General features: G+C 43.8%; 1 protein-coding gene across 2 annotated transcripts in view; it reads right to left on the bottom strand.

Moving 5' to 3' along the window:
* Positions 1-1,791: 1,791 nt before the first annotated feature.
* MPZL1 (myelin protein zero like 1) overlaps positions 1,792-16,499 on the bottom strand; it is a 38,584-nt gene continuing 23,876 nt past the window's right edge. Inside the window, exons 4-6 of one of the 2 annotated variants that reach the window (XM_063956750.1) lie at positions 14,798-14,933; positions 11,239-11,344; positions 1,792-5,037 (exon numbers count right to left, since the gene is read on the bottom strand). In XM_063956750.1, coding sequence (XP_063812820.1) covers positions 4,936-5,037; positions 11,239-11,344; positions 14,798-14,933 — 344 coding nt within the window. In that variant the 3' untranslated portion in view covers positions 1,792-4,935. Of the gene's footprint in view, positions 5,038-11,238; positions 11,345-11,372; positions 12,746-14,797; positions 14,934-16,499 lie in introns of those variants that run through there. The other variant, XM_063956751.1, reaches the window with a different exon arrangement.

Genomic DNA, 16,499 nt, shown 5'->3' with positions numbered 1-16,499 from the left:
AAAAATCTAACTGAGGCTTGGAGGAGGGTCATAGGGGGAGGAGCCAGTGCACACCAGGTAGTCCTAAAGCTTTTACTTTTGTGCCTAGTCTCCTGCGGAGCCGCTATCCCCCATGGTCCTTTCGGAGTCCCCAGCATCCACTAGGACGTTAGAGAAAAATGTATTTAAGTCCTTAGACGGAGGAAAGGTCACCACCTGTTTTTTATTTAATTTAAAATAATATTTTTCCTCAGGTGGAGGTGTTGTGTCAGGAAATTCCAACACCTCTTTTATAACGACTATCATACATTGAATGCTCTTAGCCAATTTGGGGTCTACCCCCCTCAAATCCCCAGTGTCGACGTCCGTGTCGGAATCTGTGTCAGTGTCCCTTTGCATAATTTGGGCCAGGGACCTTTTCTGGGAACTGGAGAGGTCCCGAGTGGATGACGTGGAACAATCAGCAAATAGAGCATCTTCCACAGACTGTCTCCAATGCTTTGTCTGTTCCTCAGACTCAGAATTTCTTCGCTAGTTTATATATATTACTCTGCAGCTTTCTCACCCACACAGGCTCAGAACACTCTGGTGCCTCTAACATGGGTTCCTCTGGGGAAGAGCTTTCTCTAGACATGTTACACGCGTGTATAGTCACACCACTCACAGGGGAGCTAATGGGGACTGACCTACACTAATGTCAGTCAGAGGGACCCAGAGGGAATTGCCAGTCCACACCACGCGCCCTATATGTATAACATACAATGAATATACATATACCAAAACAGAGCTTTTTTTTTATCCAATGTGAAGCCCGCAGACTTCAATAAATTATGTGCTCCCCTCCCCTTCTAGAACACCCTGGTACTTGTATCAGCGATGTGTGAGAAGTAGCCTGCAGGATCAGCGCTCCGGCGTCTGTGAGGAGAAAATGGCGCCAATTGAGTGTTACAAGCAATTCTGAGGTGAAGCCCCGCCCCCTGTAATGGCGCGGTTCAGCCACAGTAATATTTATACTGGCGGGGGTAATGTACATCAGCGGCTCACATGTATGTACATTTTGCCAGTGAGAGGATTTGTCATGTCCCACAGAGCACGCGCTCTGCACCCTGTGTTGAGACCTGTTGCTGCGCTGGTACCTTTATGCCGCCATGATGACCGGAGGGCCCCTCTCTGCAGGTCTCCGGTAAATACTCACCAGCCTTCTGGCTGTGTTAGGGGGTGGCGGCAGTGCTGTGGGAGTGAGCAGCAGCCAGGCAAGGGCTGTGTTCAGTACCCTTCAGTAGCTAATGGTGTCCTGTCAGCGGAAGCACAGCCATTAAACTAACTGAGAAGTTGGTTCCTACTTCCCCCACTAAGTCCCACGAAACAGGGAAGCTGTTGCCAGCAGCTTCCCAGTAAAATAAAAAACCTAACAAAGTCTTTTCCAGTAGAACTCTGTAGAGCTCCACTGTTGTGCATCCAGTCTCCCGGGCACATTTTCTAAACTGAGGTCTGGAGGAGGGGCACAGAGGGAGGAGCCAGTTCACACTGTTAAAAAGTCTTAAAGTGCCGAAGGTTCCTGTGGAAACATCTATACCCCATGGTACTAAAATGGACCCCAGCACCCTCTAGGACGTAAGAGAAAGGTCTATTTGTTTCCTACATACTGGGAACCAATCCCTAGGTCAGTGGTATATACTCATGTGTACAATAAAGCACCCCTACCACTTGGTTTTAATTAAACCCCATAATTTAAAGATTTTTTTTTTTTTTTTAAAGATTCTGAAATGCGTAACTGATTTACTGTACAAATGTAACAGACAAACTGTACACTGAAGTGTAAAATAACTTTATTCCAGTACAATAACTGTGAAAATACAGAAAATATCCTTTTACAATTGCATTTATACGAGATCTACTCCAGCCGCCGGTACGTGTCCCCTCGCAGGTGAGGGCGCTGAGGAGAGGAGTTTGCAGATCATGTGACCCACACACCTTACAGCAGACATGTGAATGCAATTCCAGAAATGAATACAAAATAAATTCCAGTTTACAAAATGTGAATCAGGACACAAAGCAGTAACAGCTTTTACACATTCGAGAAAGCGCTGGATAACCACAAATACGGAGTATTCATTTTTATAAAACAAAACACAAAATATCTGAAAGCTGTAGTCTGGACCACCATTCAGGACAATGGTTTCTTAGATCAATAATGGCAGCTACATCCTAATCATTGAAATATCCCACAGTGCTTCCTGGTACCCTATTTGCTATTAAGAAGGATGAGCATTCACCATTCATGTGTTATTTCATGAATAAAATGTTTTACGTTAGCAGGTGACATGATTTAGATAGGAATGTGAGCAGTGATTAGTGGGAGAGCCAGACGATTATGTCCTCATATCTTGTCTCAATATGCCACACAGCGGGAGATACCTGGCGTGAGTGAGCCGACAGGTCCCGTGCAACTCCGTTAGCGTTGAGGCATCTTATTTGCACTGCTAGGCAAACACTATGCACAAGTAGACTCTGCTGATTACAATGAAACATGGCGTGCCTATATTATCTGTGCATCTGCGGCTGTATCGGCATACAAAATGCTATGTATGCAAACAGCCGCGGTCGCACACAGAATATAGCCATGCCATATGTCATTTTAATCAGCATAAGACGCTTGTGCATCCTATTCACATTGTTTTGCAACCAAGACGCGCTTTAATGGAGAATGTTGCATGTAAAGACAGTCACGCCAAGAGCTGTTTAACGTGCAGGGAGGGTAGATTTAAGTGGACATATCCGTATCTCTACAGCCAGAGAGGTCATTGTAAACTTCTTTTCCCTCTGTTTACCTGATAATTCCATCATCTCCAGTCTGTCTTTGATCACCATCTACAAAGATTACTCAATGGGGTAACGTCATTTAAAAACGACAGCCAAATTACATTAGTTATTTCTAAAAAAGGACTACTGTCTGTTTATATACTGGATCTGTAGTCGTCCAAAGTCAAGGACTTTTGCCTAAAATCACCTGTTGTAAACCCTAATCTCACAATTGCTGCTGCTATTTAAGTATGCTAATAATTTATGATCCCTGACAAAACCAGTAAACACAGACAATCGTGCAATGCATTGACTGTTTCTATGATTACCGTCGTTGGAAAGGTCTGCTATTTACAATCGGTCATATTGCAGCAAGCGTGTTAGGAGGTTTCAACAGGCAATTTCAGGCAGCAATCATACTGCAAGTAGAAGGATTCCAGTATAATTTAGTACTCAGTTAAACCATTTTAATGAGGCAGAGAGTCATTTGAGTGGTTACCCTTTAATATGATTAAGGATTTGCCTAGCTGACAAAATGTAATGTTAATGCAACAGTCACTGTAAAACAAAAATATGGAGCTGGTTACAGCTTAAATATGCTTTCATGGGTTAGGACCGACTCCGATACTCACTCAAAGGAGACATAAGAAGGTCTGACAAAGTACTACTAGCTAATATTCCAAAATACAACACCTAAATCAGAAAACAAGTAAATAAAAACAGCATGTTACAATTTACAATAATTACACAGCCAAGTACATATTCATGGCACCTACATAATGTGTTGATTTAGTACCATCACCTACACATAGTGGAGGACATTGGGTATGGGGTGGACACAAGGAGCAGGAGTCGCAGGCACCAAGGAAACCACATGGCAAGAGCAGAACCTTTATAACCGCGCTCATCGCCATAATGATGTGATGTTAGGCACTGTGCAAGTAGATTTCTATTTGCAACTGTAGAGTACTGAAAAACACCTGATCTATGGAAAGCTTAGTTTCAGGTCAGAGCTCTCCAAAACCGTTTAGTGGCTCCAAGTGTAATGAAACGCTACATTTTCCCGATTATTGGGCCAAGCCACACAATGGCTGCGTCCACGCCGTTATCTATGGTCAACATTCAGGATCCTAAAGCAGCTATATTACACTCTGCAATAGTTGTGTCAGCCTCCCACCTCACAGGCCAGTTCTGGCACCAGACTTCTAAGTAACTTTCTCCCTTTTTTCCAGTTTTTAATTTTTGTTTCTTTTTTAAATATATTAGAAAAATATGGCAAAAGCACAGTCAGACATGCAGCACTGGTCTCTGAGTTACATTAAATAGCGTATGTACAAAAGTTCTATTATATCAGAGAGTTTAGCAGTTGGAGTTCACAGGTATACACAACAGGCGATTACTATGCGCAGGACAGAGATTCACGACTTTTGCAGCAAGAAAAGCCTCTTATAGTTTGTGATGTCCGTCTCTCCCGTGTCTACGTGACAAAGGTGGTGACAAACAGATTTCCTCATAGACCTTCTAATAAAAGTTTTTTGCAGAATGCGGCATTTGATCCTACAGTCTCGGAAGAGCCTTATATGCATGGGGTTGGAGTAATGCACCGAAAGGCTACAGCAACGGATACATATGGATTGTAATCAAGATATTAATTGCACTTATTTATCACCAAATAAGAAATACAGAATATAGGTCTCCCTGCAGTATGTAGAGCAGAGTATGGCTATACTTCACAGATAGGAGTTTTGGAAGGAAACCTGTAATACCATAATTCATTATATAACTTATCGACAAAGATGTCTCGGCAAGCACCTGAACATTACATTGAGCTTCAGATATGTATATGAACTAGGAAAACAGCCAAAAAAAAAAACCCCACATGGGATGGCGAATGGTAACTGTAGTGCTGCTATGAATTCAGACTAAAATATAGGCCTTAAACCATCACTGTAACTTCTTAAGACAGCGCAAGTGCTCCTTAAAGCGCACTTTGTGATACACACACGTATACAATACACACCGATACAGTCACATGCATTGGTCCCGGTTGGCAGGGCTGCACATGGCATGTGATCGACAATTGTTTCGTGCCACGTAAGAGCCCCATTTTAGCAGTAGTCTATGGAATATATGTATGTAACCAAGGCAGGAGAGTCAGCAGTTCTTCCGGATGTCGGCGTAGACCACAGTTTCTGATTTGTTGATCTGGTCGCCAAGTTTTCCCGAGTGATCCAGCTGAGCGTAAATTACCGGCCCCTGAGGAGAGACATGGTGAAAGAAATGATTCCGGGTCATCGTACAATAAGCGATCAACGTTTCCCCTTATCCCAATATTTTTAAGTATGTTTAGGAAAGCTCACGTGATTTCATTTTTTTAATACCATTTAAAGAAAGACAAAAGAAAAGTATCTAATTAACTCACAAGTGTCCTCAAGTCCACAAGAAGCCATAGTGGTCTCTTATTCAGCGATACTTTACCAGAAGGCTTCTACCAGCTGTAATAACATACAGAATTAAGCTTATATAGGTATTCCCTCCTCCACATCATCCTGCGAGTCCTCTGCTCCATGCGAAGACCGCATAACCAAACAAGAAATAAGATCCTGTCTGTCCATTAAAGTTAAACGCACCAAAGTCAATTATTCCACTGCGCATCTTTAATGGTCTCCGCTTCTGGTGTAGCTATGTCCAGGCCTATACGTAACCAGCAAGCACAAAGGTGACACAGATCTCTCACAGAAGACATACTACAGAAACACTGCAGCCTGACCAGAACAATAAATACTATTATGGAAAAAAGTCATCACATAACAAGTAACCAAACACCACCGTACACAAAACTGTGGAGCCAGTTCCAAATTATGTGCGTGCAAAGAACTCTAAACATGGCTGACATCTTAGGGTATTTTCAGCCACCAACCAACTAACTTACACAATTACCTGGAAGATGGGACTGGAAACATTTGGATTCTATTCTAGAGTAACCCTTACAGAAGAACGAAGCACTGAATGGTATAGAAGTATTACTGGTACAGCCAGGGTCATTTGGGGATTATTAGCTGAACACAATCACAAGGCGGCACAGAAGACTGGGGTACGTGTGAAAGGACAAACAATGCCGTTACGAGGCCAAGTGAAAAGCTCTAGAAGATGTCCTTGACTGTGCGTCACAGACTAGTTATTCTGCAGACAGAGATTGGGACAGTTGTGTTGTATCAGGGATGGATAACAGCAATGGCTGCTGGGAGATATATGTGACTTTAAGCGTCAGCCTCTACACAGACTGAATTCATAATCATCTGTAATGTCTAGCACAGAGTACTAAGTGTCCGCCTAGACACAGACCAGTTTGTATTATGAAGCTTGCACACATTGCAGGAAATCCGAGATCCAATCAGAAAAGCCAACATGTGGTACACACAGCCAGGCTGCGAACCGTTTTGACAAAGACATGAAAGAAGTGCACCCCAATGTGCCAGCCCCGCTTACAACCCCACATTAGTTACACCCCTGCATACCCGCCCTGCATCACTTACACCCCCGCATCACATACACCCATTGTTTTTAGAGGTAGTCACATGAAAACGGACATAGCATTATCAGACAAATTATTGAAACCACTCCACGTCATTGATAATTCATTAGGAGGAGGTGTACCAGAGTTCTGCACTGTGTCACCACTTTTACATTTAAATAAAGACGTTTCCTAACTTTCCACCTCCCCAGAAAAAGTAATGCCAGACTGTAACTGAACTGCAAATGTCCGTGGTGTGACCAGCTCACAGGACCCAACTAGCACATAAGTGAATTGACCTCTATATGTATCTGTACTGCTTACTAAAGCAACCCACTTATGAACACTGTGACCTTATGCAGCCATCCAGCAGAGTCTTACTATAAGTAGTTTAACGACTAACAGGACAAATACTGGGAATAAGGCAAAGATATATACCCTGGGGGAGAAAAGAATATTCTTACCCCTTCATTACATCATGCCAGTAGCTTTCTACCTTAGAACACTTCCACAGTAAATGTACAAAATAAACCCATGTCTATCCTACATTGGAAAGTCAGGGTGGTGCCCCTTCCAAATGTATGTATTTTAAAAGAGATGTCAGGCGTGCAAGAGACCTATCCTAGAGGCGGGATTACCTTCTCCCACACCCAAGATTTCCCCTCTAATGTAACGTTCTCCTTTCCCGTCAGAATCCCCACCCGTCTACAAAGCTTCGAATGGGCTCTCGAAACACACTTCTTTATGAAAGTGTTCCAGCTCTCATGCTAACCCACTGCTCTATCCCCTCTGTGTCACTCCTGTCTGCCCCTCCCCCTTTAGATTGTAAACTCAGGCCCCTCTCTCCTCATGTGCTCCCCCCCCCCACCCTTATACCATCATCTCCTCCTCAATGCCCAGGACTGCATAAGACACAATGTTTATATACAGTAGCTTGTCTCCCATATGTTCTGCTGAGTTTTGTAGTGTATGTATTTTACATTTGTTTACCTGGTTTTTATTTATGTACTCTGCACAACCCATGTGGTAGCATATAGATAAAAGGACAATGATAATATCTATATTTGTTGCAATCACAGGCGGTAGCACCTAGAGAGCAAGCCAACATACACTGTACTACCAATCTTTATCTGAGAAGTAACCCAGATCTTCCTTGATATTTTGCCTCTGAATGGGAAGAATACCAAGTGACACTTGATGTAGCATGTGTGCATAGTACAGAGATTCATTTTTGTAAGACTTTGGGGTATATTCAATTGAAGTCAGATCCATTCCGACATTCATTTGTCACGATTCGACCTAAAAAAGTCGAAAACTGTCGTCTTTTCGACAGACGGCAGCTTTAGACTTCAATTGAATATACCCCTTTGTCTTTTTAATAATTCCAGTGGAACCTCCCAACAAATAGGCACTTCTACACCAAACTCTGTCCGCAGGGCCAAATTTAAATGGCTTGCTTAGTAATTGGTGTAATACTGTGACTGCTCAGTAAAGACTAATTGCAAAACACGTCTCAAGGATTCCACTAGGGCATCAGACAACTGTGCAGCTAGACAGTACGTCGTCCATACAAAAAGGGACAGGTCTACGTATGGTGAATCAAACCTCAAAAGCCAAAGCAGGGAACACACCATGATGACCAAGTAACAGAATATCGAGCAGCTAGAAATAATACTGGACATATGTTCCATTTAGTAAACCAGCCAAAAAGCTTCTAGCATCTGCAAAGGAAGCCTGGGAGTGGGGCTGTCAGTGAGGTCCATGTTTGATCCAGGGAAAGAAGACAAACCTGGGAGAAAATCTAGTGCGAAAGAAACGGGTGAGGAATAACCACCAAAGGAACGTACGGAGCGGTCTAGTGTGTTATAACAGAACGCTATTGTAGGATATGCTGTAACATCTTGACATCTGCGAGCGGAAGGTATCCATAAGGAAGAATGTTAAGAGGACAACATTGGTAAAAGATCCAATGTCCACTCACAGGCTGGCTGGAAAACCAAGGACACCCTGAGCGAGGGAATCTGATTCAATTTGACCCTGATGGCAATCGGCTTTTATTAGACAGAAAGCCTGTGGCGTTTCATGAGTTTCTAGTTCAACATTTTCATTAATGACCTAGCAGTAGGTCTAGAGAGCATGGTGTCAATTTTTGCAGACGATACCAAATTTTACAAGATTATAAATACGGATGAGGATGCCGAGTCTCTTCAGAATGACTTAGGTAAACTAGAAGCATGGGCAGCCAAATGGAGAATGCGCTTCAATACAGACAAGTGTTACGTAATTCACTGTGATAGCAAGAACAAAAAGAACACCTACCTACTAAATGGGGTAATATTAGGGGATTCTAAACTGGAAAAAGACTTAAGGTGGGTACACACTGGCCGATATATCGGCCGTTCTTTTGAACGGCCGATATATCACGGGTCAATCGGCCAGTGTGTACGGCCGATACGTCTGAACTCCGTTGTTCACAGACGTATCGCGTCGGCCCCACAGCACAGCCGATGGCCAATATATCTAACGATATATTGGCGAGTCGCTGTGCATGTACGGCGGTCGTACACATGCTGCGGCGGCCGGCGGTGATTGACAGCTGAACTGGACGGGCGTGTGTACACTCCCGCCCAGTTCACGACGTCAGTCCCCGACGGATCAGGAAGTGTGTATGCTCAACATACTGCCCGATCCGTCCATAGATATATCTTCAGATCAATTGATCGGCAGATATATCTACCAGTGTGTACCCACCATTAGGTGTTCACATAGCTAGCAAACTAAGCAGCAGTACCCAAAGTAGGATTGCAGCAAAGAACGCTAATAAGATATTAGCATGCATAAAACGGGGAATTGATGCAAGGGACGAGTGTGTTATACTCCCATTATATAAATCACTAGTGAGGCCACATCTTGAATACGGTGTGCAAGTTTGGGCACCATACTACAAAAAGGATATCCTGGAGCTAGAAAAGGTTCAGAGGCAGGCGACCAAACTAATTAAGGGCATGGAGACACTGGAATATGAGGAAAGGCTTGCAAGGCTAGGCATGTTTACACTGGAAAAGAGAAGACTAAGAGGGGACACGATCAACATCTACAAGTATATAAGGGGACAATACACATAGCTTGCGTGGGACCTGTTTCTAGTAAGATCAGCACAGAGGACATGTGGACACTCACTTAGGTTAGAAGAGAGGAGTTTCCGCACAAAACGTCGAAAAGGTTTTTTCACAGTAAGGACAATACGTGTTTGGAATTCCCTGCCTGAGAGTGTAGTAATGGTGGACTCAGTCAACACCTTTAAGAATGGGTTAGATAAATTCCTAATGGACAAAGATATCCAGGGTAATGGTGTGTAGTCACGCACTGTAGTTACTATGAAAAGAGGAATAAAACACAACGGCTGACATCAGCATCAGACAAAATTTAGTCCAAAAATAATACTGCATAGGAGACCACACATAGGTTGCACTCGATGGACAATTGTCTTTTTTCAACCATAGATACTATGTTACTATGTAGTATGGCAAAACGTGGCACTCTTATCGTTTGAGCTTCTGCAATGGAGATAAAATAGTCTCTACTGTTGGCCTCTGCACAGACATTTATCAGTAGACTGTAAATAAACAGTAATTGAAGAAATGGTGCTGTGTAACAATAAATCTGTCCAGCATTTGTGGGTGCATGCAAAAGCAGTCAGTATTTACCCTACATGCAAAATATAAATGTATTTGTTTCCCCTGCATTGCAGCACAGTGTCTAGGTGCAGTCACTTGCTCATGTTTGCTATACTCCCACCTCAACACTAGGCCAATAATCTCCTATAACATACTTACATTTCGACGTACACTTTAAAGAGTGTGGTCCGTAAACGCCAATGTGGCAAAAGTATCCTCGGATGTTCTCACCTCCTCACAACAGCAAATGTGTTTCCACCCTTGTGCTATAACGCACATTTGACAAATAGCGGCCGTGGAGGAAATAACTCCCCATCTCCATTGCAGGGGGCATGTGTGTTTAATAAAGTTTGAGCTCTCTGGCTCTTCGGATAGGGCAGATCTTCATCTTCTTCCTTTTCTACCCCGATCACTCCCCTGTGAACTGCATGCACCAAAAAATATCTATCCATCTATAATTGGGTTACTCCCTCTCGCTATAATCCCCCCAACCCACTATATTGAATGCTCTGGGTTGCTCAAGTACCTTCATCCATGTGTATAATGATTTCTCCTGTTAAATTTGTGACCAAATAAAACAATCAATTTCCTGGAAAATTTAATATTATGGGGACAGCACAAAGGCAAAATGATAAGCTTAAGGCCCATATAAACTGGCCGAAGCAGGAGAGATGTGTGCTGAGCGAACCGCTCAGCACACATCTCTCCCGCCGCTCAGCACAGCGCGATCTATGCTGAGCGTGCGGGGGGAGACGCTCGCTTCACCCAGCGGGTGAAGTGAACGACCCGCTAGATTGGCCAATCTAGCAGCAGCGATAGCGATGTGCGGGGCTGCACATCGCTATAGGGGCTACACACGGAGCGATAATGCTGAAATTCTAAGCAATCTAGCCAGATTGCTTAGAATATCGCTCTGTGAGTACCCCCCTTGACTGTCCCACTGCACTCCGGTCTGGGGTCCCTTACTATGCAAGACTTAGGCACGCATTGTTATCAATGTATTACAGTGTATGGCATATAACTCGTTACTAGCTCTCTGCACTCTAAAAGGAGTTACGCAACTTCAGTTAACTTTAGTACTTTTTATATAAGTTGCCCTGGGCTACAACACACGCTATATAATTGTATATCGTACACTGAATACAACAGAGTTGTGAGACACCTCCGCCCAATGATATAAAACACTTTGCCGAAAGCTGCATGTACAGGCTAATAATAAGATCACGTTTTCTAAAAACCCTGCGCACTGCAGACGATCACATTTACCTGCACAGTTCCAGAGGGGACGTTGGTTACCAAAGCCTCAGCGTTGGATGGAGACTTGCGTGGAGGCTGCTTAACAGGAGACATCAAGCTTTCTGTTGTACTGCAGCTGCCCCGCAGGAAGCAACACGAATGCACGGGAGCGTAAACCATAGAACAGGTGTACACGAAGCCAGAACACAACAGGTGACAGAATAGAGGAAATGAACGTTGAAAAATGAAAAAATAAATAAATAAATAAATAATAGAAGTGGGGGAAAAAAAAAGGTAAACAGAAAACAAACAAAAGCAAAATAAGATAAAGAAGAATGGAGGGGGAAAAAAATAAAACAAAATGATGAAATAATGAGTAACAAATAATGGTTAAACAAATCACAAAATGGACATCACAGGACTGGGGAATGTACACGTGACACAGAATACGCATTTGATCATTGGATGCGGATCAGAGTACAACACAGCACGAAGCAGCATAGACTAGGACCCACATCTACAGCAAGGAGAAACCTACAACCCAGTAAAGGTGGACAGCTAGAGTTCCAACTCATAAGTGTAAAATAAGGTGTAAAATTTAGGATTAAGATTGCAGAAGAAACAGTTTGCTATAATTAAAGGAATCACACGAGATTCACCTGCCAGCCGAGGGGCTGAATCTTACTGTGTAACTGAGCGTCACTGCAGCACATAAAAGTACACAGTAGATGCGGCTACACCACTACCCCCTCCAGCTGATCAAGATGTTCCACAATATGGTCCTAGAGTCTAGATGAATCTGTCCCCTGGATTGCTCATTTGCTATCCGATATCCACTACAAGGACCCACCTGAAAGGCAGTGTCCCAAGCTGTGCAGTGGAACTGTCACAAAAACCTACCCCACACTAGCATAATTATGGGGTTCCTGTGTCTGGCACCCTGGCTAGTCCAACAGTGTCTGTTCTCCATACACTGATCCTGTCTGTCGTGCTTGTTGTTGATCCTTGGAGATTTACATTGATGGGGGACCCAGACACGAGAACCCTTGGTTAATGATAGTCGCCTTGTGGGTCAGATGCTTTCCTGACAGCTGTAACATGTATAGGTAGACACATTAAGCCCTTTTACCAGCAGGTAACAAATAGTTAGTGGTTTCTCGCTGGTTAGTATTTATTGCAGCCACACTACTCGGCTGAATTAGAATTCCAATTTATCACAGCATTGTATTCTTCATAATGCCTTCAGTTTCATTTCCCCCAGTTACCCACATGCCCTGAATTTATTTCTGCTTTTACAAAGTGCAAGAAACACACACGCACCAGGGAACTGCTATTAGTGAAAGCAACACCACGCAGCAGCAAGACGAAACGTTAAAGATTTGTGCGGCTCGCCAGTGACAGGAAGCGGTTGGAGAAAGACGCACACACAGGAAATATGAAGGATCGGCCTCACGAGTTACCATGAGGGAAAGGCAGCTGAAGAGTCAAATACACTCGTTATATCATCATAATCCACCGTCTAGATCCTAGATCGTGTCTGCAATGGAGAACAAGAGTCTGGGACCGTGTCCAGATGCAGGAAGAGAGAAAACCCCATGCCAACTTCAGGAGGATTAATTAGATTAGTGGAGTCATTATAAACAGAAGGAAGAGTCACCAAGACATGCAAGTGAAGAGCAAAAGGAGATTATCGCCTATCATCGTTTCTATAGGAGACCTTCCTATACCATATATAAGAACACACATGGAACAATGTACCCTCTAGTGTAATTTATAAGGATGGCCTCTGTGCCCTATAAAAGTGAAGGCTGAAGACAAGAGGTCATTAGTAATATCCTTAATTACATTAGAGGTCATGTAATCCAGTATAATATAATATAAGTATTTCCGTTAGGACACCATTAACCACACACATTATTATGCAAGACATGTTAATGTACAAGCTCCTATAAATATTTGTATCAATGGTGAATTCTGACAGCAATAGGAAACCTTGTATTAAATTCTCCTCATGTAAATTAAATATTAGAAGTCACCTTGTGCTCGTGTAACCTAGTGGCGTCTACCTGCGACTTCTAACATATAACACGCATGATCAAGAAATGAACAGAAATTAGGGAGACCTAAAACCGCCCAAGACAAAACATTTACATGACCTGATTTAAATGACCTGTGAGCATTTTGTTTCCCTCAGGGAGTGGGAATGTGCGGAGATATTATATATATCTATATCGATCTCACACAAAAACAGCTGAGCGTCCCAACATCTATAGGCACCTACATGGACTCTCATGCAATAGGATTTCTCTTTTTTTACTGATATCGGACAAGAAATATGGGGATCCCGCCCACTGTTCACAGACACAGCTGTAATGCCTGGTTAATATTAATTTGTGCCTGGATACGTGGGCACAAGGCCCTCTTACATTGGCTGTAAGGTGTCTGTATCTTTAGGTCCTGCTTTCAGAGGAGAAAAATCAAACACAAATCAGGCAAGCAGGTAACACCTCACAAACCACATGCACACATGGCATCGCCAGTACAATCTTCACCTGGAGGCAGACAACGAATAACGGGGGCTCAGCAATCCTTGGAGTGCCTGATCTAATCTAGTCAGACAGGATGTCTTTTCATGCTAAAAGAAAATCACCAAAATGGGAATCGTACAAGTCCGACAGCACTCGGTATACTGCAAGAGCGAAAGGTATGTATAATCAGCACAATGGGGGTCATTCCGAGTTGATAGCTCGCTAGCAGTTTTTAGCAGCCGTGCAAACGCATAGTCGCCGCCCACGAGGGAGTGTATTTTTGCTTTGCAGGAGTGTGAACGCCTGTGCAGCAGAGCGCCTGCAAACACATTTTGTGCAAAACAAGACCAGCCCTGTAGTTACTTATCCTGTGCGATGATTGCTGCGACAAGTGACACGGTAATGACGTCAGATACCCGCCCAGCAAACGCCCGGCCACGCCTGCATTTTCCCTACCACCCAGAAAACGGTCAGTTGACACCCATGAACTCTCTCTTTCTGTCAATCTCCTTGCGTTCGGCTGTGCGATTGGTCGCTAGAACCCATGCAAAACTACAATGGACTATGTACCCGTAGTGCATGCGCAGATTGTCATTTTTTTCACTGATCGCTACGCAGCGAAAACGGCAGATAGCTATCAACTCGGAATGACCCCCTATATACGTAGTTCTTTAACAAAATAATGTGTACTATGTTAGAAACTATTCTACAAGGATGCTCCAACAGGGAGGCAAATATACTATAGCCCTAGTAATCATCGCTGCTGGTATGGGTCGCCCCGGAAGGAAATGCAGGGCATGCTCAGTTATTTTCCATTATGGTCTAAGCTCTGGTTTTCCAGAGGCCTGTACGATCCTTACACCAGCAACACTCTTCTGCCGTCCCCCCCTTAAGGATGTAAAGCAGGAACGAGAAGAATGTACTTGTTTGAATTAATCCCAATGCATCAGAGCATTAGCCATTTGTATGAAGAGGTTATTTTGTATCTTCTAGGAAGAGAGACACAGGGTCTCTGTAGTGTGTGGCCAGCTGTAAGATAGGACCTCAGGACAGAACCTTACCCAGAGTAATCCTTCCTAGACCTTTTCTTCTTTGTGATGACGACCGCAGAAACAATGATGGTGATGAGCAGGATGCCGCCAATAGCTGCACATATTATACCAACCAAGAACGGTACATTGGACACCGGGAGATTTCCTGGAAGACAAAAGCCACAAGTGCTGGTCACACACAATGCATCATGTCACATTAAGCTCTACTAATCCAATGGTTATCCAGTCCTCAAATACCCCCAACAGGCCAAGTCTGCAGGATGTCTGTCTGTGGGAAAACGCAAAAGTAGATCAAACGCACCTGTGCATGATTAAAGAATCCAGAAAACATGACCTGCTGGGGGATAATGGTACCAAGAACCACTGCTATAAATGAATGCTTGTGAAGTATACCACCATATGGTTTCCCACAGCTCTTATAGGTCATATGGCTTCTGCGCGCACAGATAAAAGCCAGTACCCAGTAACACACGCGTCACCCTTACTGGCCTGACACTGGAGACAGAATGACTGCACTGTGCACAAGGGAGGTCACACTTCTGTCAGAAGGAGAAACACTATGATGAATACTTGCTGGTAAAAAGCCACACAACCATTTACAAAAGTGCAATATAATTTCCTGTTGATATTTATAGCCTATGAATTATTAAAGTTGACGTTATGTGAATGATCAGATACAGCTTTGCTAACTCAGGGGGGTTAGCAAAGGATTTTATTTTTTAATTGTAGTGTGCCTTCAGATTGCTATAGCGACACCCTGGTTTAATGACCTCAAATTAAATAGAACTTGCATATTAAACCAACTGAAAGCTATCCTTGCGTGCAGCTTACTGAGACAGCACACTTTAAAAATTGATCCTTAATAGTAATTTTTGTTTTTTAACCAAATTGTTAAAAAACGACTGAGCCAAGAGAGCTGGGGAAATACGCATGTTTACTGCAGCCAATCACTACAGAGACAGGTACTGTAGTGTCTACGTGAGGTCACTGGTTCCTTAGTGACCTCACAGGCTGCATTCTCAGGATCACAACTGAGGCATCACTTATGCTGGGTACACACTGGACGGTGTGTGTGCCCAGCGATATTAGCGTCGGGGTGGCCATGCTGCATTCGGTAGCATAGCCCTTGCTGGATGTACTTGCATGCAAGGGGCGATGTTGCCGATGACGCGCGGGAGCACACATAGTCAGCGATATAGTGCATGCACTAGACAATATCGTGAACGATGTGTCCGAATCGGGCACATTGCCCGCTATATCGTCTAATGCATGGGTCTTCGACCTGCGGCCCTCCAGCTGCTGTGGAACTACACATCCCAGCATGCCCTGCTGCTGTCACCCGACCTTCCTGCCTGCAATCAGTGGTAAGCAGCAGAAATGCTAGTCAGACTGTCACTTGCTGTGCTGCCAATGACAGTGGGAGGAAGCGGGTTTCATTCATGCATCCAACCTTATGGAGAGGCATTGTCCCAAGGCCCGCAGCAGACTGAACACCACGTGATCGGCAGATGATGGCAACATCAGTGGTGACATGGTGACTATCTGGCATTGTACCTTTACCATTTGGCCCACCGTGGTCACTGTTACAGAGGGCGTTACAGTTACTGCAATGGCTGTCAGCACTGTGAGGGACACAGAGTTGAAGTATCTCTATCCTGCTGCACCTGCGGTAGCCTCTCTTTACACAGATCAGATATTAATGCAGTGGGAG

The sequence above is a fragment of the Pseudophryne corroboree genome, chromosome 2, assembly GCF_028390025.1.
Source record: "Pseudophryne corroboree isolate aPseCor3 chromosome 2, aPseCor3.hap2, whole genome shotgun sequence".
Classification (NCBI taxonomy): Eukaryota; Metazoa; Chordata; class Amphibia; order Anura; family Myobatrachidae; genus Pseudophryne; species Pseudophryne corroboree.
The sequence above is the reverse complement of the archived record's forward strand: the minus strand, read 5'-3'. Positions and strand labels throughout refer to the sequence as shown.